At 43.2% G+C, this 27,319-nt stretch overlaps 1 protein-coding gene and 1 long non-coding RNA gene across 4 annotated transcripts; one reads left to right on the top strand and one right to left on the bottom strand.

Moving 5' to 3' along the window:
- Positions 1 to 1,541: 1,541 nt before the first annotated feature.
- Positions 1,542 to 10,443, bottom strand: LOC138068784 (uncharacterized). The gene is made up of 3 exons (XR_011143553.1): positions 7,146 to 10,443; positions 4,164 to 4,364; positions 1,542 to 3,997 (listed from the first exon to the last, which is right to left on the bottom strand). It is a non-coding gene; the product is annotated as an uncharacterized lncRNA (long non-coding RNA).
- On the top strand, positions 6,353 to 26,446 carry TENT5C (terminal nucleotidyltransferase 5C). 3 transcript variants are annotated; one of them, XM_068957408.1, is made up of 2 exons: positions 6,353 to 6,403; positions 10,456 to 26,446. In XM_068957408.1, exons 1-2 carry the CDS (start codon positions 6,367 to 6,369, stop codon positions 11,652 to 11,654), a joined length of 1,236 nt encoding a protein of 411 aa, XP_068813509.1. In that variant the 5' UTR covers positions 6,353 to 6,366; the 3' UTR covers positions 11,655 to 26,446. The 3 variants fall into 3 exon arrangements, with proteins under 3 accessions (XP_068813509.1, XP_068813518.1, XP_068813525.1); XM_068957417.1 differs by lacking the exon at positions 6,353 to 6,403 and adding an exon at positions 7,080 to 7,147; XM_068957424.1 differs by lacking the exon at positions 6,353 to 6,403 and adding an exon at positions 7,092 to 7,258.
- Positions 26,447 to 27,319: the final 873 nt, after the last annotated feature.

The raw sequence follows: 27,319 nt of genomic DNA, 5'->3' as shown, positions 1-27,319 counted from the left end.
CGGTACTGAAATCAGATACAGTACAGATAGAGGCAACCTGTCTTCTGGTAACCTTTGATTCTGAGGCGTGTGACACCATTGAAGATTATAGGGTAATGCAGAAATCGTGGTGCAGCCGCTTCCACTGCCCACCATAAAGTTCAGACCTGTCCTGTGGTGGAGACAGAGTGTGTACTCTTTCTCCTGTAGACAAGGATATTCCCCTCTAGCTCTTAGCAGGATGTATGTGCAAAACATTACTGTGCAACACACCCACTGCCTTAACATCTCCTTCTTGTCTCAAAAGACCCAACCCAACACTTTCTCATCAAGGTTCTTTTGGTCTAGTATGATCTCTATCATGTTGTTGCAAGTTTTACCCGGCATAGTCAGAAGGGCCCATATACTGCCTTGCAAGTTTCTGAGCACAGGTAAAACGTCAGATGTCATTTGAAAGAGGTGTGTTGTCCGCAAGGTGGGACAACAAGTAACCTTACCCTGCCTTCCCTGCATGAGATAAGGAGGCCTGAAAGCCCTGGTTATCTACCTCTGGGAGGATTGTTCTAGCAGAGGTCTGCGTGACACAGCTATAGGCAGAACTGTTGTAAAAACAGTCTGAAAGGGCCTCCTTGTGGGAGGCCAGCTGGCCATGGAGGAGGTGAGACTTGCTGTCACCACTGACCTGATAGGGGGAGACTAAAACCTGGTGGGAAGGGAGACTGTTACCCCTTCCAGCAGGAGAGGTGAAAGGGGCTAGAGCACCTGGGCGCAGCCACCACTCCACAGAAGGGACAAGCCAAGCAGAGAGCCTGCAGTGGGTGCTACCTATCTGCTCTTCCAGGACTCCTTCACCAGTGCCAGCAGGGAGCATGCATCCATTGCAAGCCTTGTGCTGGGAGCTAGGCAGCGGTTACCCATGGAGCAGACCGGGAAGGATCTTTAGTTTAGATAGGCCGCGAGGCTTCTGAGTATGTGAGTCCAAAACAGCTTGAAGTTTGCTGTCGCCCTGCTTCATCTCGTGTGCTTCACTGCACTAGCGCTTGTGTGATTGTATGGTGGCCCTGTTAGGGAGCTGATCTAGCTGACAGCAAATCCCTTTTTTTGGCTGGATTAGTTTTCAGCTGGGTCAGCTCCCTGAACTGCCTCACTGCCTCATGTCATGAACCTGACAGAAGGAAAGGGTGTGACTGTGTGTCTGGGAACAGGGTTAGGGGAGTCTCTGACAGCTTTAATTTCCATTGTCTTAAGCTACATAACTGCGTCATCTGTGCAAATCCTCCTTTTCCAGTTACCGTTGCCACCACCTAGAAATAAAGGACCTAACTAACAGGCCTTGAAGGATTCAAACCACTTAGTTTGTCAAAAAGAAGAATGAACAGTGCTTTGTTTACTATATGTAAGTATCTTCACAGAGAGAAAATATCAAGCAATAAAAGCCCCTACAATCTAGCAGGGATACAGGGATAAAATAAAAGCACGCTGAAAAGAAAAATAGGTGGAAATTAAAACCAGCTCAAATTGTGTATTGACCTGTAATTGTAATAATTGCAGTAACCTGTCTTGGGGAAACAATGGTTTATTCATCTCATGAGGGATTTGAATCAAGTCTGCAGACAAATACAAATTATTGAAGGAATCATGAGTTACATGGAGAGCGTATATTATACAGGGAGAATATGAGTACTAAGAGATGGTTAATCATTCTCTGTGAGCTTTAAAATCCGTGAATTTATTGGGGAGGGAAACAGCACCGTCTGTAAATGAAAACAGTGACAGGGAGAAGCAAACGCCAGGGCTCAAAGATGCTGAAGAGATTGCTGGCTGCTTCTTGACGGGGTTGATGCAGTTGTAGTGAGACCACTATGCTCCTCCTGTGCATCGGCTCCCAGAGACTTGGATGATGACAGAATGTGAAAAAGCTGCTATTTCAAAGTGAAAATATGTGGTGGGGAAAGTACAAAATCCGTGGGGCAGAGCCCGTGGGCAGCTCGCCATATAAGTGCTTCACATGACTGAGGCTGTACTCCCTAAGCAACTTCGCTGTTTTTCTGTACTCCCCTTTACTGTGTTTGCCACCTGCAGCTTGAGCATATGGTTACGAATCCTGAGTTTGCTCACAAGTCCCAAAATAGAATATATGTTTTCTCAGTTTGATTTGCAAACCCTAGTTCTCCCCAACCTCCACCTTCCCCCTTCAGCCTTTGTCTTCTCCTGCGTCGCTGAAATTTCTAACGGTTTGTTCTCCCCTGGGTTCCAGGAAACTGTGTGACTAATTAAGTGGTTCGGGCAAGCTCAGGTGCAAGGGAAAACAAGTCAGATGACAGACGGCTGCCCCCTCGCTCCACTAAGTGCATTCCATCTCAGCATGCTTCGCAAGGGAGGGCTGGGGCAGCAGAAATCTCTACAGCTCTAGTTTGTAATGGAAAAGAAAATGCTGGTCTTCCTTGGGCTTTCCACTCCAGAACCTCACAGCACGACTGAGTCAGCAAAACTGAATCTACTGCTGCAGAAGCAGAGGTGCCTAGGCCTTGAACAGAGGCACAACAGTCTCTTTCCTGCTGGAAGTATTTGGCCTGCGTACGTTGTCATACGTTTGAGTAGCTCTGTTCATTCGGGCTTTTGAGCAGTTGCAAGTGTATACATAAGACTTCATGAGAAGAAGAGTCTGCAGCCTATAGTCCAGGTTGCCATAGGTGGCACATAGCAAAGCTGTGGAAAGGCTAATAGGTGGGGATCATCTTAAAAAAAGGCATTTATGAGAGCCAGTGACCCTGAGTTTCCGCCTCCTCCTCAGATCTAAATGTAGTGGGGGCTTGGAGCTCCCACTTTGCACAGATCTTGCTGTTGATGAGGACTGTAGCATTTTTTTGCCTCTGGGAGAAATAGTGTCTCTCAGCTCCTGCTAAGTTCAGAACATGGTAGGAGCTGAAAAGCCCAACACGAGAGCATCTCCTCCTTTGTAGCAGCAACTTCCAGCTGTTGCTGTGCTTCTAATGGCAAATTTAACCTCTAATTTGTGAAAGACTACTGTTCCCTGCGTTAGTACACTTTGTGGGTCTCTACTAGACTTTGCATGTCTATTTTTACCCGTATGTCAGGGGAAGACTGTTTGCATCTCGCTACAGGAAACCTGAAAGACTTACAAAGGCAATTAGCAACAAATAAAGGAGCTCACCCTTGATACTCTGAAGGAGGATTTCACAGTAACCCCGTGTAGGTGGAACTTTCCTACCTGCCTCCATACTCTCAGTCTTTGCAGACATGCAATTACTCCATGTCTAACAAAAAGAAGAGTGTTTCCCCACTACAGATTTGATGCTTCATTACAGAATGGAGCATGACAGCTCTTACTACTATGCATTAATAATTCTGCTTCCCTTTATGGCTTTAACAGTGGTAGCAACCTAGATTTATAATGACACATGGCATTCAGCACCGCATCATGTAAGGCAACTAATCTGATAGTGCCAGGTCACTGAGCTGACCTACAAGTTTTTAACTCTTTTCCTCTGCCAAATTTACCGCCCTATTTACTGGATTAAAAATGAACAAGTTGCACTGTGTTTATAAAATTCTTACTAGCCTCTATTTTGGCACTTCCCAGATTCTTTTTCCTCTGTCACCTGACTGTCCTGGAATACATTTGGTGCTCCTTCCTTCCCATCCTTTCTCTGATTAAAGACTGTTTAAACTGTTAAACTTAACTTAAACTGTTTAAAGTAGTTCTCACAAAATGTATTCTGAAGAGGAGTACACCACAGGATAGCTACACAGAGCGGAGGAGGGAATGTAGCTGGGAGGAGGTGGTGGGGCCATAGACAGCAAGGAGGTTGTGGGAGAACAAGACAGTGATACTCCAGGAGCAAAGGGAGACCACGGCTGCTGCGTCTTACTGCCTCTCAGCAGCAATATGCCTATCCCGCAATCATTCTTGAAGGAAAGATAGTTTGCAAAGACTGAGGTCATCTGTAACTTCTCCATAGGCTTGGTGTTCTAGCTCCCAGCAGAAAAGTCAGTCCTGAAGAAATATAAATGTTAAGACTGTAACCTAGAACTGGCGCTGGTCTCCCCTTGGAGCCCTCAGCAGCCACAACCCTCATGTAATAACCCACGCTCTCTCATCTCTTGTCTTACCAAGGGGCTGTGTTTCCACGCCACCCAGGCCACCCAGTGCGTGAACCTACCTTAGAGGCACAGGGGTGTGGATAACAGAAGGTTAGCTTCCATCTGAGGCAAATGGGCTCGATCTCCTAGACACCCATCGCTCGAAGATGCATTCCTCACTGCTCCTGCAAGCTGCACAAGAGGCTGGTCCAGCAGTTTTTAGAAGGCTTTCCAAAACCTGAAATCCCACTGACCATTTCCATGGGACCAATGAAAAGTCACTAAAAAGAACAAGTGTATTGCCAGGAGGTTTAAATTCACTGCAAAGAGTGCTGCACTTCCACTGAGAAATAGTCAAGGTCTGCAAATCAGAGAAGGCAGAAAATATCTCACGTGTCTAATCTTTAAGACTTAGCTGGGTTGCCTATTTTTATAAACATTTCTGTGAAACAAGCACTTGTAAACAAATAGTATAAAGCAGGAACCTTTTATTAATATTTTAACATCTGTAATTATCAGTCTATGCTACAGTTTATCTTTGCCTTTATTAGTCTCTAATGAATATTACAAATACAAAATATTTTTTCAACATGTATTTTCATTGCTGTTGGTCTGTGAGGCAAGAGAAAATATACTGTCCAAAATAATCAGTTTATTACCATAAGACAATAACATGAGGCAGAAATATTGCTGAAGAAATATTCTTAAAGTGGGAGACCATTCACTATGTTAATCTCTCAAGCAGGACTTTTGTTTACTTGTGGTAATGCTTCCTTAATTTATGTTATTATCCTGAGTTCCCTATTTTTCTTTCTTGTTTTAGAAACATTTGAAAAAAAGATTGAAACAGACCTTCTGGATCCTCAAGGCCAGCTCCCTAACAACACAAGCAATCATACAATATATTTTCTTATTTAGCTCCATCTTGGAACTATTTAGTTTTATTCCCTTCCTTCTCTTCCCCCACCCCTATACTCTGAATGGAAGACTATCTCATCAGAAAAAAAGATAACTTGTCTTGAATTTTGTTCTTGTGTCAATGTTATACTTTAAATAGCTTGTTCTCTTTCTGTGGTATTTATCCCAACAATATACTTACTGAAAAAAAAAAAAGCCCATTTCCCTGCTCAGTTTTTCTTTTGGTGGTGAAAGAAGCCAAGTCTGTTTCTGTTTCCTCAGAAAAGAGGAGCTTTTCAGTTTCCTCTTACAAGGTCAATTCTTCTCTGCATGTGTTCAGGTTTGAATACATCTTTCCTGAGTGTTTGTGATCAAACAGCATTCCAGAGGTGTTTTTCCCAATCTTTTGTAAATACTTCTCTACCTTTCCTAGAAATATTTCAACTGACCTGTCCTAGAATCAGTTTTGCTTTTTTCCCCCTACTGATTCCTGACTATCCCATGAACAGCTAATATCCTAGATCCTTTTTCTCCATTTTTTGCTGGAATGATGAAGGTTTACAGTAGAAATTCTAATTATTCCCTAAGTACATGATCTTGCACTTTGTATTATTAAATGCCATCCAATTTCTATTTCTCCACATCGCAAAGTTATTCTGTGTTTCCAGTGTAGTAGATCTGTCCTCCTCCATATTTACAGTGCCTCCCATCTTCATGTCAGCTGTGATTTTCATTAGCACACTGTTGCAACACCATTATCATCTCCCTGCAAGCAAATCCTTACCAAGCTTGCAATTCTTACATAAATTTCTAGTGTAGCTAACTGCTTCCTGCATGGCACTGTATCAAACTTTACCGAAGTCTGGAAATTTTAGATATGTGTGCTATCAAAGAATGATATTGGTTCTGTCTGAGACAAAATATATTTGGAAAAGCTACGCTGTATTTTAGTCTACTTTTCACTGTAGTCCACTTTCATGTCTTCAGTTATTCTGTTCTTTGAAATATTTAGGCTATAGCCTTTTCTTCCATACACAGACTATCAGAAACAGTCATACATGAAAGCTCCCTTATGAAGTTGGGTCTGGAAAAGGAGCCCATATTATGTGTTGCAAGTGATTAAATTAGTGCTTTGTTTTTCCTCCCTTGCTCAGGATCTTGATCTTTTCCCTGCCTCTGATGAATTCAGCACGTACCGGCGAGCGGCATTTTCCCCTAGACTTAGTGCAACTCGGTAACAGTACGGACAGATGTTCTCAGAAAAAGCTTCTGTCGCCCGGGAGCGGTATTTTGCCTTTGACTGCCTAATTCAGTACACCTTCACAGTCACCTCCCCCCCCCCCCGAAATACACTCGCGTTCGTACTGCTGAACGCCCAGAGCTGTTATGGATCGCTGCGGGGATGTGCGGAGCCGCGGAGCAGGTGCAGCGTGCCTCGGGCTGCCTCAGCGCCGGCGGCACCGGGCCGTGCAGGGCACGTCCCGCTCCTCCCGCCGCCGCCTGCGGGCCCGCTACCGGCGCGGGGGGGGAGAGGGCACCGGGGACGCCCCCACGCGTGCCGCGGGACCGTTACGGGAGGCGCGAGGCGGGTGGGGGGGGGAAAGGGGCGCGCGGGCAGCTACCGTTACCGCGCGCGCCCGCTGCGAACTGACTGGGCTTCAACGGAGCCGGCTGCCCTCGAGGAGCGCGGTTAGGGAAGGGGGTCCGCGGCGCGGGCGGCCGCCCCCGTCCCGTCCCCCAGTAGTCCCCGCCGGGCTCCTCGGCCCCGCGCCCAGAACGACGGCCAAACCCGCCCCCGCTCCAGCCAGCGGGGAACCGGGCTGTGCAAGGAGGGGACAGGGAGGGAGGAAGGGAAGGACGGAGGCTGCCGTTGCCCGCCCCGCTCTTTCGGAGAGGGGAGGGGGCGCGTCCCGCCGCCGCGGCCGTTACAAGGGGGCGGCCGCCCCGCCTGTCAAGCGGCGCGCGGGCGGCGGCCGTTACCTAACGGCCCAGGGTTGCCCCAGCAGGGTTCGAGCGAGCGGGGGGCGCGGCGGCGGCGGCGGCGGCGGCGCCGGGGGGCGGGGCCGGGGCGCGCGCGGCTATAAAGCGGCCGTTAGGGGGGTGGGGGAGGCGTGCGCGTGAGGCTGGCGCGGTCGGTTCGGGGTGCGCGGCGCGGCTGAGCTAACCGGTGAGCGGGGGCGCGCCCGGCGGGAGCGGGGGTACCGGCCGGGAGCCTGCGGTAGCGCCTTCTTAGTCTGCGCTTGGGGAGCGAGGTCCTTCTTGGCAGCCCGCCTTTTCGGTGAGAAGCTGCGTGCCGGCCGCGTTGGAGTGCGGCGGCCCTTGCTGCGCGCCGCTGTGCATGGGGCCGTGGGTGAGCGGTCGGGCCGAAGCTCTTCCTTCCTGTGTGTGGCTTTTGGCTTTACGGTAGAGCTGCTTCAGAAGGCCGGCTCGGAGGTGTCGGAGCAAGTGTTAACAAAGCTGGCTCACCGTGCTGCGGTCAGGGTTATTAATGAAAACTCCTCAAGGCATGCGTTTAACAAACTTTAAAAAAAAAAAAATTACTCGAAAGTGAGCTTTATGTGACCCAAGTGTGCTCTAAGTGAGTTCTCTATCTGGGGCTGAGCCTATAGTATAGCGGCAGAGCAATGCTGTGTGATCCACTCTGTGGCTCGGGGATCAGAGCCAATCAAGAAGATAAACACTTCTGTTAAATGTCCTAACTTTGTTTATTGTATAGCAGATGCAGTCAGTACTGCGGTCATGTACTTAACACCTGATTTGAAAGTCATTCTTTCATATAGTAGAACTGCTCCATGTGGGTCAGTGGAGCTGTTGCATTTAGGTTGGGAATATACCTTGAGGTCTTGTATATCATGTAAATACTTCAAACTGTAATGCTACAGTGATCACAGGTCAGTCCTCTTAACTGTCTAAGGTGCTGGCTGAAATTTGCCACTGGTAGTACAACAAAGCACACTTAGCTCTCAAGAGAAAGCATCCTTTAAAGGAAACTAAATCTCCCTGCCTTTCGATATCTGAGTTTAACTCAGTATGTAATACTGTAGTACTGCAGAGTATTGTTTGTTGTGGGTCACCCATGTAAATTTCTTAGAAATAGTATGAAACTTTATGCTTCATAGGAAAGAAAGCTCTACTGCAGAGTAATATACTTGATCATGAGAAAGGTAAAGGTTGCTGAACACTATCCTCACTCTCTTTCTGCCTATGATCAGAGTACTTCACCCAAGTGAAGCTGCAATAATCTCAAGACTTGATAGTAGAAGGGGTAGTGCTTATCTTGTCTCCAAAACTAGTTTCTTCCTAGTGGAGGAACATCTTCAGGTGTCGAATCTTTCTGTGGTGGTAACTATTGGAAGGCAAGACATAGGAGGCAGGCAAATTACTAATGCCCTAAATGCATTAAAACCAAAGGTCCTTTTGTCATAAACCTAAACCTTGCGGAGTAGACAAAGTATCTGAGTAATGTGGGGGGCGAGAGGTTTCATAGGCTAACCACCTAAGAATTGAACTCCGCATTGAACTGTAGAAACACAATACCTGAAAAGCCCCCCTGGAAGACACTGACAAGGGCAGCAGCGTATGTGATTTTTTCCAACATAAGAATCTTGAAGGTAGGAGGAGAGCCAAGTGTGGGGACTGTCTGAGAAGTGTTCTCTGGTTGCTTAGTGGACTTAGCTGCTAAGGTGTCTCCAAATGGAAAGGAAGAGGGGGAGCGCTTTCAGATGGAGTAACTAAGAGCCCTTGCAGCTTAAGCTAGAGGTCGTTGTTTTTCAGTGATCTGCAGGCCTGAAGGATTTGATGAAAACAGTGCTTTGTAAGATGAAGAAATACTTTAATGTGCTAGAAGTGCCTGTGGCCAACTACTGGTAGTCTGAATGCCGTCAGGATTTTGCAGCGCTGGGAGTTTTAACCCAGGACAGTCTAAGGGGTTCTTCTTAATTTCATGAATCACAGGCTTGCTTCATTCCTGCTGAAGCTAATGTGGCTCTCATTATGAGTGGAGATGGTAATGTGATGGAGCAGCTTCTGTTCAAGGATAGAAATTGCTTCCCAAGAAACACTTAACCTTATTACACGTCTGATTTAGGATTTGACTAGCCTCTGTAGAAAAAGCTGACAAGTCAAATGAGCTGTTCACAAATTAGAAACTGGAAGAAGACAGGCATGAAATATGATAGTAGCAGCTCTTTGCACCTTGCTTAAAGTATTCCCTTGCACTAGGCTAATGCATAATAGGAAGCTGTGTGGTTGGGATTTAAACAATTCCTGGTAGGCAAGAGTTAACTACCTAAAGTTTGAATAGCCTGACCTTGGCAACTGCAGGTGTAGTCCTTTCTAGTACTTGGAGCAGCAGAATTAGTCTGTAGCTTTCAAAAAGCACCTGGCCACAATAGAAAGCTGGAGCACTTAAAAAGGGATAAGTGTATTAATACTGGCTGGAGTTGCATGATTGTGGAACATATACGAGTATCTACATACTCCAAAACACAAGCCATTTAAGCACGAGGCAGAGATCGGGTCGACGAGACTACTTGTCGACTCCAGAAGTTTAGATAAGTTTAGATAAACTCCAGAAGTTTAGATAAGGCTGTGACAGTCTGATCACTGAGGTTTTACACTTGAGCATTCAGGAGTTTAACCCTGCCATGAGGTGTGCCTTAATCTCATCTGAATGTATGCCAAGTCTAGCAAGTTTCAGCTCCCCTTCCACAAGGGAGCAAAAGGCAGTGCAAATATGAATATTCAAAAAGGTAGCTGGATTACACAGTGTATCTGGAGAATAAAGAATTGCTTATAAAGACTAGAGTGTGATTGAATAGTTGTAGCTGTTATCTGACTTTGCAGTTGACATTTTGTCCAAGATGCTGAAGTGCTGTGGCTTTTTTGCAGGAGCAAGATGAACTTGGCCCTTAACCACTAAGCATCTACCACTTTTAGTATGAAAAACAAAAAAACTTCATGAAAAGGAAGAAGTCTTCTGTCTATGGCATTATTAAAGTGCTTTCAGTGGACTGGATGCTTCTAAGCTCTGAAACTAACACCTGAATGTCTTCCAGTATCATGTTAGTTGGAGAGAGCAGTTTGAGCTTTAAATATAATGAGACAACTTTAAATCTAACTTTCAGAGGTGTTTTGCACTTGCGGTTCTCATTGGCTTCAGCTGGTATTGTGGATGTCCTTGGAACTTCGGGCAAAGCTAATGTATCATTTTCATTGAGACTTTCCTCTGAAACAAAAACAAAGCTGCAGTGCTCAAGTCTGCCTCAGAAAAAAGGACAGATGACTAAATTTTGTGTGTGCAGCACTAGATAGGATGAGTATCCTTTCAGGGGAAAGGCTTTCTGATAAGCATTAGTATGTAGAATTTTCTTTTTAGTTTTCTGTCTATATCTATAGACCGCAGCAGAGCATAGCATGCGTATCCAGGAAGTGTAAGTATAAGGTCTGACTTGTTATTTTTTCCCTTTCCTACAGTTTCTTTGGAGAAGAAAAGCCTTAAAATGGCAGGCAAAGGAAGTAATACAGACTGCATGTCATGCAGTGTACTGAACTGGGAGCAGGTCAGCCGTCTGCATGAGGTTCTTACAGAGGTGGTTCCAATCCATGGACGAGGTAACTTCCCAACACTGAAGATAACTCTGAAGGACATTGTTCAGACTGTTCGGAGTAGGCTAGGTGAGGCAGGCATTGTGGTACATGACGTCCGTCTGAATGGCTCTGCAGCTGGTCATGTTCTGGTCAAGGATAATGGACTGGGATGCAAGGACCTGGATCTCATTTTTCAAGTTTCTCTTCCAAGTGAGGCAGAGTTTCAGTTAGTTCGAGATGTGGTGTTGCGATCTCTCTTGAATTTCTTACCGGAAGGAGTAAACAAGCTAAAAATCAGTCCAGTAACACTGAAAGAAGCCTACATCCAGAAGCTAGTGAAAGTATGCACAGAGTCTGACCGCTGGAGCTTGATATCGCTTTCCAACAAACATGGTAGAAATGTGGAGTTGAAGTTTGTAGACTGTATAAGACGGCAGTTTGAGTTCAGTGTGGACTCTTTCCAAATCATACTGGACTCCCTGCTCTTCTACTATGACTACTCAGAAAACCCCATGTCAGAGCACTTCCATCCAACTGTGATTGGGGAGAGTATGTATGGAGACTTTGAAGCAGCTTTTGATCACCTCCAGAACAAACTGATAGCTACCAAAAATCCTGAGGAGATCCGAGGTGGTGGGCTTCTAAAGTATAGTAACCTCTTGGTACGAGACTTCAGGCCCATGGATAAAGATGAGATCAAAACATTAGAGCGCTACATGTGCTCCCGATTCTTCATTGACTTCCCAGATATCCTGGATCAACAGCGCAAACTAGAGACCTACCTCCAGAACCACTTCTCCAAAGAAGAGAGGAGCAAATATGACTACCTCATGATTCTACGCAGAGTGGTGAATGAGAGCACAGTGTGTCTCATGGGACATGAGCGAAGGCAGACTCTCAACTTGATTTCTCTGCTAGCACTCAAAGTTCTGGCAGAACAAAACATCATCCCTAATGCCACTAATGTTACCTGTTATTACCAGCCAGCACCTTATGTTAGTGATGTAAACTTCAGCAACTACTATCTTGCAAATGCTCCTGTTCCATATAGCCAGTCCTACCCCACTTGGTTGCCTTGCAATTGAGCATTTCCCTTGAGAGCTCTTAAATGGAGGCTACTGAAAGTCAAGATGCTGAGTATTCATAGATAAGTAATAACTATCAATAGGGGGGTTTCTAATGGGAATGTAGGACTTGCTTTGGACTGTATTTCCTGGTATGTAGTAGGAAAATGCAACCAGGTAATCTGTAAGAGCCTTTCAGTATGTATCTGCAAATGCCAAGAAGCCTTATTGCCTCTTCACTGGGAAAAGAGAACCAGTAGCTGAATGTTAGAGGAGCAGTTATGGAACTTGCTATTCATCCTGGAAACAGCTATTAAACATGTAATCTAGGTGCAACACGAAGTAAACTGAGTGTTAGTGTAAGATGTCTTATGAAGCTTATGAAGATGTCTCTGGGAATAGCAAAAACTGTTCTCTTGCCTAACCTCATTATGTTATAATTTCTCAGCTGAAGTTCTGACCAACTTTCTGTTGAAGAAATTGTGTTTAAAAAAAAAAAAAAGTGGGCCAACAGCTCGTGTCATACTTGGGCTGCTTGTACTTTCTGGCTGTACAGAACTGGTATCTGTATGGATACTGTCTGTCTTGTAGAGGGCCTCAAGGTTGTTTCCTGCAGTGCATGGGGATATATGGTCCTGCCTCAAGTTCAAGATGAATTTCTTGGAAGTTGAAGATGGATTAGCAAGTTTCTGTAAAGCATGGGCTGACTAAAAGTAACTCTTCTTGGGTACAAAAACTTGGAAGGTAGCTTCTCAAAACACGCACCAAAACATGACCTATAAAACTCACTAATGTGCAAAGTCCTTAAAACAAGGAGTTGAAGCCTTAAATAGAATTAGGAGCACTGTTGAAAGGTTAGGGTGGAAAAATACTATTGAGGGTAGACTCAAGATAAAGCCTTTGGCTGCTTCTTTCAAAAACTGCCAGCACAGCTGGAACATAGTTTGGCTCTTACACTGAAGCTTAACTTTGATTCTCACAGGTCCACAGCAAGCAAAAAGAAAACTGTTGCAGGATACTGTGCACTCCTGCTACAGTAGAACTTCCCAAAGTGCCTCCTAGAATGACTTTTCTTGTACAACTTCAGGCAGGTCCTGAAGGCTTGTCTTTCTGTCACCACTTAAGGGTCAAGCTTACTAGTTTATCACTGTCACTTGGTTACTGTATGAGATTTTTTTGAGGCTCAAGTCAAATTCTTCCTCCCCAGTGGTCTTAACCCTCACCTGAAGAGGTGTATAAACCCTAAGTAGGGTGCTCTACAGATGCTGTATGTGACAGAAGTCTACCCCTATTTTCAGAACAGCCTCTGAAAGACTGTCTATATATATTCCTTTTGAAGTATAGGTGGCTGATGTCAAAGGGTAGGTGTTGAGCTTGCTGCTTTGCAACTTCTGTGCTTCATAAGGAGGGTTTAAAATTCCCCAGTTCTGTATATAGCAGCACTAAAAACTGGCTGGTATGTTAACAGGAATGCTTTCATTGAATTGCAGTAGTAAAATACAGATAAGCAAGTGATTATGATTTTTCTTTTGCTTAACCGGAGAAATAGACTAGAAGGGCAGATCTTGGAGCTACTTAATATGTACTGGTGCAATGTTTAAGAATGTTTATTTGCTAACCCTTTTTTGTGACTAACTTCTAGCTGCCTCTGGTAGCTTATGAGACTGAAGTGCCAGATCAAACAAGGATTTAAATTTGGAGGTAAAGCAGAAAGCAAGTGGAAACCCAATGTATAGCTGCTGTTAGAGATGGAAAATGGTAGCGGTGCAACACTTACCTGGCAAGGCTGAAAGACTGCCTGTTTCTGGTAGGACCAAAGATTTTCTAGTTGCAAGCTCTCAAGTAATCCATAAAGATTGCTTCAGTATAGCAGTGAGGCAACTAGTTTGTTGAAATTTCCCTTAGGCTAGGAAGGCAGGGATATAATCTAGAAAACAGAAAGCTAGAAAATAGAAAACTGTAGCCAAGCGTACTTTAGCTTCATTTCTTGAACAGTCTTGTAAGCAGCTTCAGTAGCAAATAGAAAAATAATTTGATAGCCTCTGATTTTTATGAAAGGCTTCCTGAGTAGTCAGTGATACTGAAATATTTAAATTTGAAAGTAAACTAACCTTTTCCTTTAACTGTCTTGGGCTTGATATAGGCTATAGGCAAGGTGCTTAGATAAGAGTGACTGTTCGGAAGGCTTTTGTCAAATTGGCATGCTGCCAGCGTTGTCATAATGTGTGTCAAACTTGGTGCAGACCTACTGCCTGGATATAAACCTGTACATGAGTACCTGCCGCATGCAGGCGATACTTGGCCTAGTATAGAATATCATTAGAAAGGAAGCTGTTTTTACCTTGAGTTTGTTGTAGTAGTAACTTCTTAAATAGCTATTTTCAAAGCTAACCTAAGCTATACCCCTTGCAGAAGTAAGCCACTACCTAGAGAGACGTGTTTGATTTGCCCATCAATAGCTTACACTTATGCATCTGTCTTGTGTGATCTCATGGCTGATCTTTAGAAACTGGTTCTGTGTATCAGCTCACATGGAAGAAGTGATCAAATGCTTAAGCAATTCCTCAAGCTTAAAACAAACTACCTTTGTTTTGCTCATCTTTGAATGCCTTGGCTGCTGAACATCAGGCCAGATGCATCTAGTGGAAAAGGAAGTGCCAGAAGGAAGGCTCTCAGGTTCCTACTGAGATATAGCTACAGAGAATTCAAGCTTTCTTGAACAGATATTTTGCTCTCGCTAATGTAACTGTTGCTGAGGTCTTTATGGAAGTCTTATTTTGAATGGTTACTTTCTCTAAACAGCTGACTTCCTGGGTTTTTAACCCTGCAGGACTGCTTTGTTCCCTATCTTGCTCTTAAGTTGCTCCAGCATATTAGACTTATTGATACCTTTTAGTCTGGATGCTCAATGTTAAGGTCTTGAATAACTAAACTTTAGCCTGAAGTTGCATATTACCTGCTGCATTGGCACTAGCATAGGAGGGATTGCTGGTACAATGTTCTACATCGTTACCTTCAGAACAACTCTGGCCTGGTAGTTTAGTTAGAGCTGAAATATGAAGTAGCTTTGTGTCACTGTGTTGCCAACGGTCTATTCCTTTTTATTTCAAGTTGTCTTGGCAGTCTGATGTTGCAAGTGTCAGTAGCTTATCTGATGTGTGCTAGTTGGTTTGAGTTCAGGCTTATGGTGGCCCCTTTAGCAGGGTGTAACTTAAGAGTGAGCACTAGGCTAAGTTGCAATAATGACCCTAGCCAACACTTAGGCTGCTTGCTTGATTAGTCTCCCTTCAGTGCTTAATGATGTCTCTGCAAACCTGCTCTATCCTGTGTTGCCCATTTCAGTATTAAGGGGAGGTTAAAGACAGACTATTGTACTTCAGATATCTGAGTACTTTCTCACTGGGCAGTAGCAACAAAATAAAGCAGCAGTAATACTAGAATGCAAATTTTGTAGCAGTTTATCACTTGTGAGGACTAGACTTCTAGCTAAATAGAGTGCATAGTTTAAAATAGCCATTTTCTTCCTGTAGCTGGTAAGCTCTGCTGGGCTAAGCCAGTCTGAGGTTAAGCATCTGTTGTCAATATTTGTCTCTAAGTTCCCTTTTCAACTTATAACTTGATGATTTCACTACTGTAAGTGAAATGAAAATTTTTCCCTGGCTAAGGTGCTGCTAAGACTAGCAAACTAGGTTTTAGTTACTCTGGTTAAAATTCCTATGCTGATCTATGGTCATCTGAAAAGTTGTATGGTAAAGCATATGTTATGCTCCCTCAGCTCAAATTAAATGTTGCTGCTTCTGTTCACAGCTTGTTCAATCAATCACTAAACTGGAGGCTGAAGACTACGACTGGCTTTTCTGAGTAATCAGAAGTTTTTTAAAACCTCTTATCTTATTTGAACATGAATATCTTGTCTACAAAACAGAAGCTAGTATTTAAATCTAGTCCAGATGCCTAAACTTCTCTATTAAAACTTGTATGCCAATAGTCTGGGACTGAGTTCTGGGGTTAAGCATTTGGTATGTCTTATGCGTAGACTTCATGGGTTTCTGCTAGTCATTAGAATACCTATTCATGTTGGTAGTATCTCTGCTTATCACTGTATATTATGAGTGCTTGGAAAGAATTCTCTTAGAGGACTTGGACACACTGCTTCAATTATAAACTGTCAGTGTATTGAGGGTACTTGTTGAATATTATTCTCACTAAACAGCTCATTGAATCAGGGTGCCATAATTGTTGGGTACAGGAATAAGCAATAAGTTGGCCATCTTCACTGGCAAATCAGTCTGATCTGGGCATCAGGAGAGCCAAATGGATAGTAACACTTCTGCTCTTGGCATCTAAGTCTTACTCAATCATTGCTGTCAACCATTTATTAAACAGTGAAGTGTATTTAATGTACTCTTTAATTTGAATGAAAAAGTTAAAGGAAGGAGGCTGGGTTATAGTTGTAGAGGCTTTGGTGGGGGAATGGTTGGAACACTTTCTCACTTGTATTGGAAGAAAGGCCACTCACTGAAGTGTCTAGTTTGGGCTTGTCTTTCTTTCTGATTAAAACTGTAATTTGTGTTGAAATTTAAAAGTAATTTTCTATATTTACTCCTTATCTTTTTTTAACAATTAAAAGAAGTCAGCTTTTTGAAAATCTCTCATCCTTCTTCTGGAGAAATGAAATTTTTTTTTAAGCTGGCAGAACAAGTTACTAGAAGTATTTGAATTTGCAGTGAGCCCAAATGTGAGATTGGTCACAGTAACTTCTCTACTACTCTGCACTGTGGTGTTCACTTATTCTTGGAAGTTGGGTTTTGGACCTCAATGATTCTGAAATTCTTGTACAAATAAAATTATGCTAAACACTGCTTGCCTCAAGTTATTGCATCAAAATAGTGCTGACCAGGAGTAGTTGTGGAGCATGTTGACCAGTGTATGTAAATACACTAGAAAAGATGAAATTGTAGTACTGATGGGATACACAGTAATGTCTGGCTATTTTCTTCAAATGTACACATCTGCTTCTCCACTGACTGAAGGTTAGTCAGTTAAGGGAGACATGATCCATCTTTCATTTACGTTATAGTAACAGTTTCTAGAGAAGCATTTGCCCTCTCTGATAGTTAGCCTTGTGCTGGTCTGAACCTGGCTTAAAACAGATGGAGGCACATTCCTTGACCTGTTAGGCCTAGGTCTCTAGTCTGAGCTAGAGACTCCCAATAAGCTCTGTAATGCATTTCAGCTTATGCTAGTCTAAGACAGGGGTGATAGTGGCCCCTATGTACCTGAAATCATGTATGAGGGAGGTGAGAAACTTGGAGTCAGGCACCGTTCTTCAAGGTATTTAGAAGTTCAAAGCTTTTGTGCTTGTGTTTCTTGTCATAAAAGCTGATGCCTCAACAAAGTAGTGAGTTGCTGGGACATAATAGGAAAGGGAGTTGAGCAGGTAAAAGCTAAATAAAAAGCCAGGGACACGTGGCAGTCTATTTGCTGCTCCTCCTGCTCTAGAATCAAAAATAAATGAACCATAAAAAGTATGTATGCTTCTAATCCCTTTCAGAGCTCATAGAGAAACTCTACCCTCTTGTTAAGTAATGCTAGAGAAATTCTAGTCTTCAGGACCTTGCATTACTTGCAGTAAGAGCCTCAGCAGAGGTTCACAAGGGCAGTGTGATCTCATGAAGGTGGAAGATGAAGCTTCTAGTCCCTTTTCACAATGTAATTGCTTCCTTCTGAGCTTACAGAACTGAAGCTACAGCTGCACAAAAGCTGGCTAACAAAAACATCCCATTCACCTGAGATTTCCTTTACCTCAACTCCTTAATTTATCTTTTCCCAAAACCTTCAGAATTATTTGAGGTAACATTCTTGAGTTTCTAGAATACCAGACTTCAGTTTGCAAGATCCTGAAAAAGGAAAAAAGCCATGGTTTAAGCAAGTGGCAGAATGCAAGGCTTCAGTTCCATGAGGAACTTCTGTAATAGAAAGAATTGCAAGAGTAGCTAAAGAAGTGAAATAGTCTGGATCTGTTGCTCTTGTAGCTTCAGTGAAAATGTAGTAAAGTGTTGTGTCCTGTTAGAAGAATATAATCTTGTCCATGCTGTGTGAGACTAGATTAGTTCTGAGGGGGGAATAAGAGACATTAGACAAATGGCACCCTAAACTGTTGCTGTTGTTTTGGGAGATGCAATTATTTCCTTCCCTCTTCCTTTCTATGTTGGTGGTTCCTGTCACTCTTAATTCTGCTTTTAAACATGCATGAATTTTCATATTTTGAAGTCAGAGTATTCAATGTGCTGTTACGGAGGTGGAGTAGAATAGTAGAAAAGAAAGACTTTGCTTGTATGCCTACTTATTGTAAGTATTCCACATTTCATATGTTTAATATATTAATATGCTAAATACATGTAGTAGCAGTTTCCAGCAATGGAACAGGATTTGTATCTATCCAGCAATTGGAGATATGTCAAAGGATATAATATGCCTCTTGACTGTGGGTGTAGACATACCAATCATGTTTTGCTGTAGTAGCAGTGCCATAATCCATTCCATGTTGGCCCAGTGAGAAAAAGATGAGCTCCGTATCCTATAGTCAAGGCTGGCTGGTGAAGGGAGTAGTTGACCTGCCAAACCTCGCTCATTTTCCTAGTAGGAAGAAGATGAGTCATGATGCTGGAAAAACAGTATCTTGCCAAGAACCATGTGCAGAGCAGCTGCTAGGTCCTAAACTGATATTTCATTTCTGAAAATTAAGGACAGTTATACTATCTACTCTAGCGTTATCACATTTACTGTCAGCTGGGTGATTTAGTAAGTCAGCAGGAGCTAGTTGCCTAGGCTGGCTGATCCAGCAAAATGCTGTACAGAGCCTTCATCACTGCAGCAGGGGAGTGTCTGTGCTCCCTCACTGCTTGGTGCTGTGAGAAGCCCAGACTCTTGCAGAGCCTGGGGTGAGATGGGACACCAGGAAGTCTGCCAGTCTAATCTATTGCACTGTGCCAACCTTTTTGTCACTGGAAAACCTTATAACGTTTCTGGATGCTTCAGGAGACTCCAGACAAACATCCAAGGCCTGAATTGTTTTGGGGGAATAATCTTTGCCTATGTATTTGAAGCAGGCAAATGAGAGTTTGGTGCTGTACGGGTGGTGTCACTGTTGGAAAATACCCTTTGTGGTGCTATTTTGCTGACCGTAGTATACGTTTCAGCATGTCAGTGACATAACCAGGCCGTTCCTGTGCTCTTATACCTCTGAAATGCAGGATAACATTATTTTCTAAATCCACCTGCTCACGTAGCCACCCTGCTTCAGAAAATAGTGAAACTTCCCCTGCCAAGTGATTAGGCTGGTCTCCCTCAAGCAGAGGGAAAATTCTCTCCTGAAAGAGAATGGCTGAAACTTGAGATTTCTGATTCGGGAAATTATCAGTATTATCTCCATGCAGCAAGGAAAGTCTCCTGACCGTGCTGGGTGCAAGGCAAGCAAATTACACTGTGAGTTGGTCTCTTTGATTCTAGTGCCTGAAGAATGTCCGCAAGCTGCCACTGTAATACCTCCTTTCTCTACCCTTATAGCTCTCATCTGATGAACTTATTTTGAAAGCTATGTCACAGTATACTTTCTGGAAAGTTATTCAGTCTTGCCTTAAAGGTGCTCGGAAATAGCAGTTCATCATATACTTTGAGAATGTGTTCTAATACTTGGTTGTGGTCATTATTGAGAAATTCAGTTTTATTTCCATATTGGTTATTTAACTTCAACTTGTGGATTGCTGCATTCTTATCAGCAAGGCTGAAAAGTGCCAAACAGTCTCATGTTATCCACTAAACCATTAAACTTGGATGAGCTGAGGAAAGTGAGCTTGTGAAGCCTTATGTTGTATGTGCTTTTTATTCAGAAGCTGTTCCCCCCCTCCCCTTTGGAACTTTGTTGTTTCTGCGTATCTAATGAACCAGCTCCAATTGCTAGCCTAGTGCTCTACATACTAGTGATAAAAAATAGTGCTATGATCACTTCTCAGCTTCTTGATATTCATGTCCACAAAGTGCACCGGCCCTTTTTGCCATAGCATTGTGGAATGCTGAGCGCTCATGCTGAGGTTGTTATTTTCAGTGATTTCAAAGTCCATCTGCAGCTTTTCAAGGCAGTGTCTGCCATCTGGTATTGACAACATCTGCGTTCTTGCTTCCCAGATGTAGTATTTTGCATTTGGTGGTATTAAAAAAATCACTTTGTCTGAGTCCTGTAGTTAAACAGTCACAATGTAGGTGGGTAGAGTAAGCACAACTTGTCATCTTCATTATTTACTACCTCACCAACTTTAGTGTTGCAGAGCGCCTTGAAATTACAAAAGCAGTCACAGTACTGAGAGTTGCTGTTATGTGCTGAAGAGTACGTAAGAGATTGTGGGCACCTTGAAACCTGCAGCTGGTTTAAAATCGGCATCAGCACAAAGTCCACAAATGTACTAGATGAAGGTTATTTGGTGAGTAGGTTCCCCCTGCCAGTACAGGCAGTAGAAAAAGCTTGTATTTGTCACTGTGCTTGACAACAGTTCCTCAGTCCTTTCCTCTGCACTCCTGGTCTAGAATGCTCTGGTGACAAGTATCCCCATGGCATGAGTTAACAACATGACTGCACTGAAGAGCTCCATATTTCTGCTCTTGCCGTCACATCTGTTAGCCATCATCAGCCTGTCTGTTTTACTGTTCATATGGGGCTCCCCAAATGTTGTGTAGTACTGAATATTTGCCAGGTCTGATGTAGCTTTACAGACCTCGTGAGCTCCCTTCTGCTTTCTCCTCCCAGACAGCTTTTAAGACAAGGGAGAAGTAAGCTGATTTTGCAAAGTGAGCCTGCCATCAATCCCACTGTCCAAATTCCCTGTGACGCTAGAGGGAGTTCATCAAATAGTATGATGGATTTGTTAACAGCCTGGCAGATCTGTGCGACTACAGCTCCTGTGTTACTGTCTGTCTTGCTCTCAGGCTGCACCAGAATATATTTCTGCAGCTCTCCGTTAAATCAGTGGAAACAATGCACAAACATGGGATTTGGCCTTTGGGATCAAATTCATGGAATTACTCCAGAGAAATATTTGTCCACTTGTAAAAAATGGTGTCTCTTTTGGCCTAGAGGAAGCTTTGAACATGGAGTAATGTTCTAGCTAGGTATGTACACACTTCAAATTGGTAGGTAGCCTGCTTCTTTACAGCACTTTGCTGAAATATCAGTTGAAAACATGGATTTAGTTAAAAAGGGAAACTTCTTTCATAAATAAGAATCAGAATTCATCAACTAACAATGAGATATTTGACAAAAGTGATCTTGTCTTTAGCAGTATATTGGCTTGTGGAGTTGTGCCCTTTACTTCCAGAGCAGCAGCTGCTTTTACTTTGAAGGCACCTACTATTTGATTAGTGATTTTTCTTATTACTAACAAAAAAGAGAATAGTAGTGGAAGGGGCTACAGTTTGTCTCAGGGATTCTTTGACAGACTTGCAGTATCACATCCCCAGCTCATTATGAGAGTGTGTGTCTACTGCTGACAAAACCTCCAGATCAGACTTAATAAAAAACTAGTAGTACTTTTATGAATAATCACTGGGTTTTATACCAGTCCTTACTTGAATAGACTGATATAAATTTAAACCGGAAAACTGTTTAAACTTAGTTTCTTCATGGTGATTGTTCTTGAGGCTGTTTCAGACATGCTTGATAAATGACAACTGTTTCATCTGTGAAAGAGACCATCTCAGATGAGGCCTTTCAAGGCTACAATTTTAATACATGAAAAGTAGGCTGCAATTTAACAGTAGTGGCTCATGGTTTAAAACAGTCTGAATTAAATGACTAAATTTTCTAGCCATTGAAGTGATACTACTTTTAAAAATAATGGAAGAGGACTGAAAAGCCTACAAAAGGAAAATTAAAGTTCACATGTCTAGAACTGCCAAGATGCTAATGGCAGGTAGTGCCAGAGTTCTTGAGGAGAACAATTCTGTACACGGAGGATTTCAAAGAGGACCCTGGTGCTCATCTGACTGCAAAGGAGTACTGGGCCTTGAATCTCCTGCCATTTTTAGTGCTGACTGATGTGAATTAAGCATAAAGTTAAATCTTGCCTCCAAATTTCCTTGCTTTTGTTAATCGGACTCCATAGTAACATAGCATACTTTTTTTATTTTTTCCAGCAGTTTAATTTCCTCTTTATTTCCGTAGTGATGGATTCTTGAGAATCCAGACATGCCAGAGTACTGGCAAATTACCCATATTTTAACCAAATCTTCATTTTTACAGTATAGGATAGCAGTTAGAGAACTGAAGCACTTAGAAAGTAAGGTGTAAACATTGAATAAATGAAGTATTTTAAACTAACTTAAAAAAAACTTTTATCACAGCTCAGAGAACTCTATTCCAGAAAATATTTGTAAAGAACTAACATCTTACTTGTATTGCGTAGTAGCCATGTTAGTTTTGCTTCAGAGAGGTACCAGTTGTAGCCTGGCTCCCAGATGTCACCTGGAGCTTCCTGCAGTACTTAATAAGGACAGCAAAATGTAGGTATGAGTGTTTTTCAGGCTAATGTTTTACTACTTCTTCTCAAGAGCGAAGATCAGTTTTGCTTTCAAGAACGGCAATGAAATATTGCACAGGCTCACGGCAGTATTTTTCTTTCATGAAAGAGCATTTATATAAATACTTTTCTAAAAAAAGATACCCTGGAACAAGCTGAGGCGTTTATTTTGGCTAAGGGTTCCTGATGGGCGGCCACCTAAAATAAGTTGCTTATAACATTTCACGCAGCTGATCTCCTGCGCCCACATGGTGGCTGCGAAAACAGACCGCCTGTGGTGCTGTTGCCTGGCAGCAGGACCTGTCTTCTTGTGCATTTTGCTCTTTGACGCTTTGGCTCGAGGTTAGCCGGGGGTCCCAGCTAATATGTACAACATATTAATGTTGTAATATTTACAACATTACTTCTGCAAGGGGCTACGGAGGCACGCATTGACTGAAGTCAATGCTGAGCGGGGATGTAAAGTTTGGGGAAGAGAAGAGCTGTCGTTCGTAGTGTCAGAGATACCAGAAAAAGGGAGCGTGTGAGGTTTTTTGTGCACACACTATTCGTTGGGAATATATTTGGGAAGCCTTTGTTCAGGAGAGTCAATGTTTAGATAATAACCCTGTCCTCTGTTCTAACAAGCTGTGCTGTAGCGTGAGATCATTCTACTCAAAAAATGTCATTTCTCTCCAGTGATTATAAAGAAATCCTGGAGTGATTTCCTTAGATATCTGCACTACAGGCAACTAAAATCAAGCAGGAAGAGTTTCATCCCAAATGACTAGAAATCAGATAAAAATACCAGAAGTTGTCTCAATATTTCTTGTGCTTTTGTGTTTCTGTGAAAATAATGTGTATCCTTTCTTGCAGGTTGCTCGAGTCTACTCCACCCCTTGTCAAGCTGGGTGTTAGGAACTTTTTCAGCCAAAGGGTGGCTTCCCTACAGGGAGGAAAAGTCTTTGTACTATCTGTATTACTTCCTCCCTTCCCTAATGTTCAGTGACCTAGTTGTCTCTGCTCTTGTGTTTTTTCCCCTTCTGTGCATGTTCCTGGAAGCCCTGCTGTGATGACAGGGCTCAGTCTGACTCAAAGACCAGAGCTTTGTCAGAGGAGAAAGATTTATATCTTTCGAGTATATTTAACCGTTCTCGTAACCATTTTCTCCAATTGTCTTTGTGATGTCATTGTCAGCCCCTTGGACTTCAAGGACTCCCATATTTCTTGAGTTTGACAAAATGACTCCACAACATTTAAAAGTCATTGGGAGAAAATTGGTCAGGGCAGAGAAGTGACTGATGACTATACAAATGAGAGCAGTTAATCCAGTAGGAGTTCAGCGGTCTGGAAGCTGGACTGGAAAGTGATTTCCAAGTGATAGCATTGGATAGGTGAAACAGGATGCTCCTGCTAGTGATCTGATATGTTGTAGTATGTTTATAAAAGCCTAATATCCCAGCAGGAGGAAATTCTGAGTAAACTGATAGGAAGAAACCTTTATGGAGAAAAATATGTATTCAAATGGGGAGAATTCTTTAAAAACTGTGTATTAGAGAGCTGAAGAGGTATATTTCCACATTTGAGAGAGAAGATTCCTTTAGCTAAAAGCCATCGTAGTCCAGGGGTGAAGGCAGCAGTTAGAAGCAGAAATGCAGGATATCAAATATGGGGGGAAAGGGTGATAATAGGTGGCATTTGATGTAAGTTAGATTTCTAAAGTACAGAAAACTGTAGAAAGGGGAAACGGAAAGCATTAAACCGAATAGATGCATTTTCCTTAGAGATAATAGGAAGGTGTTTTGTTTTTGGAGCAAAACTAATTGTGCTGATGGCATATAGCCTTTTATTGTTTGGAGGTAAGACTGTTTATTGAACACTTCAATTTTTTTGAATCTTTATTAATTTTTCTGATGAATGCTGGAAAGGAGTATGTTCTGCTTCGATGACAGACAACTTTTGAGCTCATTAGCAGTAGAGGACAATTATTAGAAAACAGCAACTTGGGATAGGAGTTGTCTGAGGAGCATTCTGGTTTCCTGATGTTAATATTAAATCTTGGAATACTGGGTAAATTCCAGAAGAATGAAAGCATGGGGCCTCTGCTCCAGTATTGTAACAGGGGCTGTAGAAAGCACCACATAAATCCTCATTTCTGACTCAGGTTTTACAGGCAGGATGCCCTGCCCATGTAAGGGAGTGGTCCTATCATGTGAGATGAGTGGGGGACTCTTTTCCATAAGCTTTTGGAGAGAATACAAAGTAAGGTCCAATGGGAAGCACCAAGCTGACATTAAAAGATAGAGCCAAAAAGATTTTCCTTCTCTTTCTACCAGGGGCTTCTGGAGGGTGTCATTGTGCTGGGGGCAGGGAAAATGAGCTTCCTGTGTCACTGCAGAACAGCGAGTCATGTAGACTTATGTAGACCAGCAGCTGCGGGTATCGAGTTCATTTGTTGCAGAGTATTTCTGCGACTACAGTGCAACAGAGCACTCCCCACTTGCTACAGCCACACATGAGAGGATCTGGAAGTGAGTTAGGAGAGATGATACAAGATATGCCACTTTGTGTTGTGGCACCAGGGGTCCAATTGCAAGTGTTCACTCACCAATCCTAGCTAACAGAGGCATAAGCCCCCATCCAACCCAATTTACCACTCATGAATAATCCAGTAAGTCCACCCAGAACCTGGGATCATGCACTTCATGCACCTGACGATGGGAACCCTGATGCCCAGTTATGATCACCCTTCCATAGTCTTACTCAGCCATAGGGGTCCACCCGCAGTAGCCTACTCCACTCCAAGTAGCCTACTTATTTCTGTCCCGCTTAGTAGCAGCAAATAGGACGCACCCAATAGCAGGCCAGCCTCACCAGTCCTAGTAATTGCTACAGTGGTGCCTCTGCTATGTGTAAGGCAACTTTTTCCTTCCTTAAAACTATTGTAAGGGCAACAGACCTTCATGGAGTCAAAAATCATTTTACTGTGATAGTCCTTTAGTGGGACAATAGGACTTCTGCCCACCAGAATGCATCCTGATTGACACTGCTGAACGAAAGTGTTTCAGATGGACTCTCCTGAATGAAAAAAGGGCATCTGAGGACCCTCACAAGTGTCTTGCTGGAGGCCAGATTTTCAAATGCAAGTGGTAGTGGTGCAATATTTGCCACCCAGTATGACCATTCCAGTTTTGAATGTGGCCAGTACAATCTGGATAGCTTGACCAAGTCAGTCACATGGCTAAAGCAGAAAGTCTTCCTTTGAGACAATGTAAAGTCGATTGTGTGTGCTTTGTGCTTCTTACAGTGCACTAAAAAAAACATAGGAAGCTGTTCTTTAAAACAGTTTTATGTGGACAGCTTTAAATAATTACAGCATTATGTAAGAGCTTTCTAGAACTATCTTTAAATCTGAGGGGTGCCTTTTTTTTTTCCCTCCTCCTCTCTATAGCAGGTGTCCTGTGCTGAGCAAGGGGAAAGGAGAAGCATGGGGTGGGTGGGTGGGGGAGTGTTACTGTAGTTCTTTGGATTTCAGCTACCTGGCCTCAAAGTTTAAAACTGTGGTGGACCTTCTTAAACCTTATTCTCCTGATGTCATATCTCCATCCCTTTCTACTGTGTCCCATCCTAGTCTCACTTCTGGCCTTCCCTGCCACTCGTAGCGGAAAGGCAGTGTGGTAGATTGCTGAACTGAGCAAGGAGACTAGTACCCAAGAGAGACTTTTTCTTCTTTACACAACTGGACTTCTCTGACTGCTTAAGAAATAAAACAGGTCTGGAGCACAGAAGATTTTTGTTCTAAATTTTTTGAAGTCGAGAGTCTTTGAAAAGTACTGCAAGTACATATTTCCTATATTTTAGACCTTCTGCACAGTATGAGGAGGGTGTAACTCAAGGCGGTAAGGGCTGTGTTCATGTTAGGAAATACGCATGACATATTCCATTTGTTCTTAAGCTTTTGTCTTCCAAGAGTATTGAAAGATTTCTTCCTAATTTCTTACTTCTTCCCTAGTTCAGTGCTATGGTTACTAAAAGTAACTGATGATGCTGGCTTTTTAAAAGAGGAAATAAAAAACAAAGTTACTGATGTTCAATAGACTGCCCTGATCCTCTCTGCAGAGGTAGAAATATCTGTCCTGTGAACTCCTGACTCTCTTGGCTAATGGCGCTTTATTAACCTTCTTCCCCTGAACTTTTAGGACAGTTTCTGCCATCTCCAAACCCAGTTTGACTCACCCTAAATAAATGTTGCGAATAAAGAAACCTTTTGTGTTTTATTTTTCAGATAAATATAAGCTCTAAAAGTAAGAGAGAGAAAAGAAGCTGGTATTTAAATGCTCATTTCTAGACTCATAGAAGTTATTCCCCTCTGTTCTGTCTCTGATTAGCTGTCTCAATGCAAGAGCTGTAACTCATTCCACTTGTGTGCGCCCACGGTATTCCTTGGAATAAATCACTCAGTCGTTTTCTGTTACTGTTTGCCACCATTTGTGCGTCACATGCAAAACCTGTTCAGCAGCTGCATGTGCCTGTTTGAGCCAGTGATAAATGGGTTGCCCCTGCCGTGAATCTTGTTTTATGATTTGTATTAATGCCAGCTCAGAGAGAGGCCTGGGGGACTTCTGTGGTAAATGTCTGTGGAGAAGCAGGCTTGTTGAACGCTATAAGAACAACCAACAATGCGTCCTCTCAAAAAGTGGTTTTCTGAAACTGCTCAACCTCTGCACCTTTCCCCTGCATTTCAGGCTGCTGTAGAGTTCAGCAGTAGGCCCTCTGCTTAAATGTTTGGTTTGGAATATGAATTAAGTATGTTGCAAAGTACGCAGAGGACTGGGTCATGATAATTTTGTACCTATAGGGTTGGAAGACGATGATATTCCAGAGCTGACGAGGGCTGGAGAAAGTCACAGCTTGCTTAAACTCGTTTTCCGATTGCGCCCAGGCATTTGTGTGATTTTTTTTCTGACTCTCAGCTTAACTCTAGGAGCAGAAACTTCCCTTTTCCTCCGGGCTGCTCGTCTGAGGAGGTCTCGTCACGGCCTCTCTCGGCCTCTCTCGGCGTCCCCGCAATAGCCGGGTGCGCGGCGGCGGCGGCGGCGGCGCGCTCAGCACCGCGGACAGCGGCGGCGGCGGCGG

The sequence above is a fragment of the Struthio camelus genome, chromosome 1 (genome assembly GCF_040807025.1).
Source record: "Struthio camelus isolate bStrCam1 chromosome 1, bStrCam1.hap1, whole genome shotgun sequence".
In the NCBI taxonomy this organism is placed as follows: Eukaryota; Metazoa; Chordata; class Aves; order Struthioniformes; family Struthionidae; genus Struthio; species Struthio camelus.
This window is presented reverse-complemented; position numbering and strand designations above follow the sequence as displayed.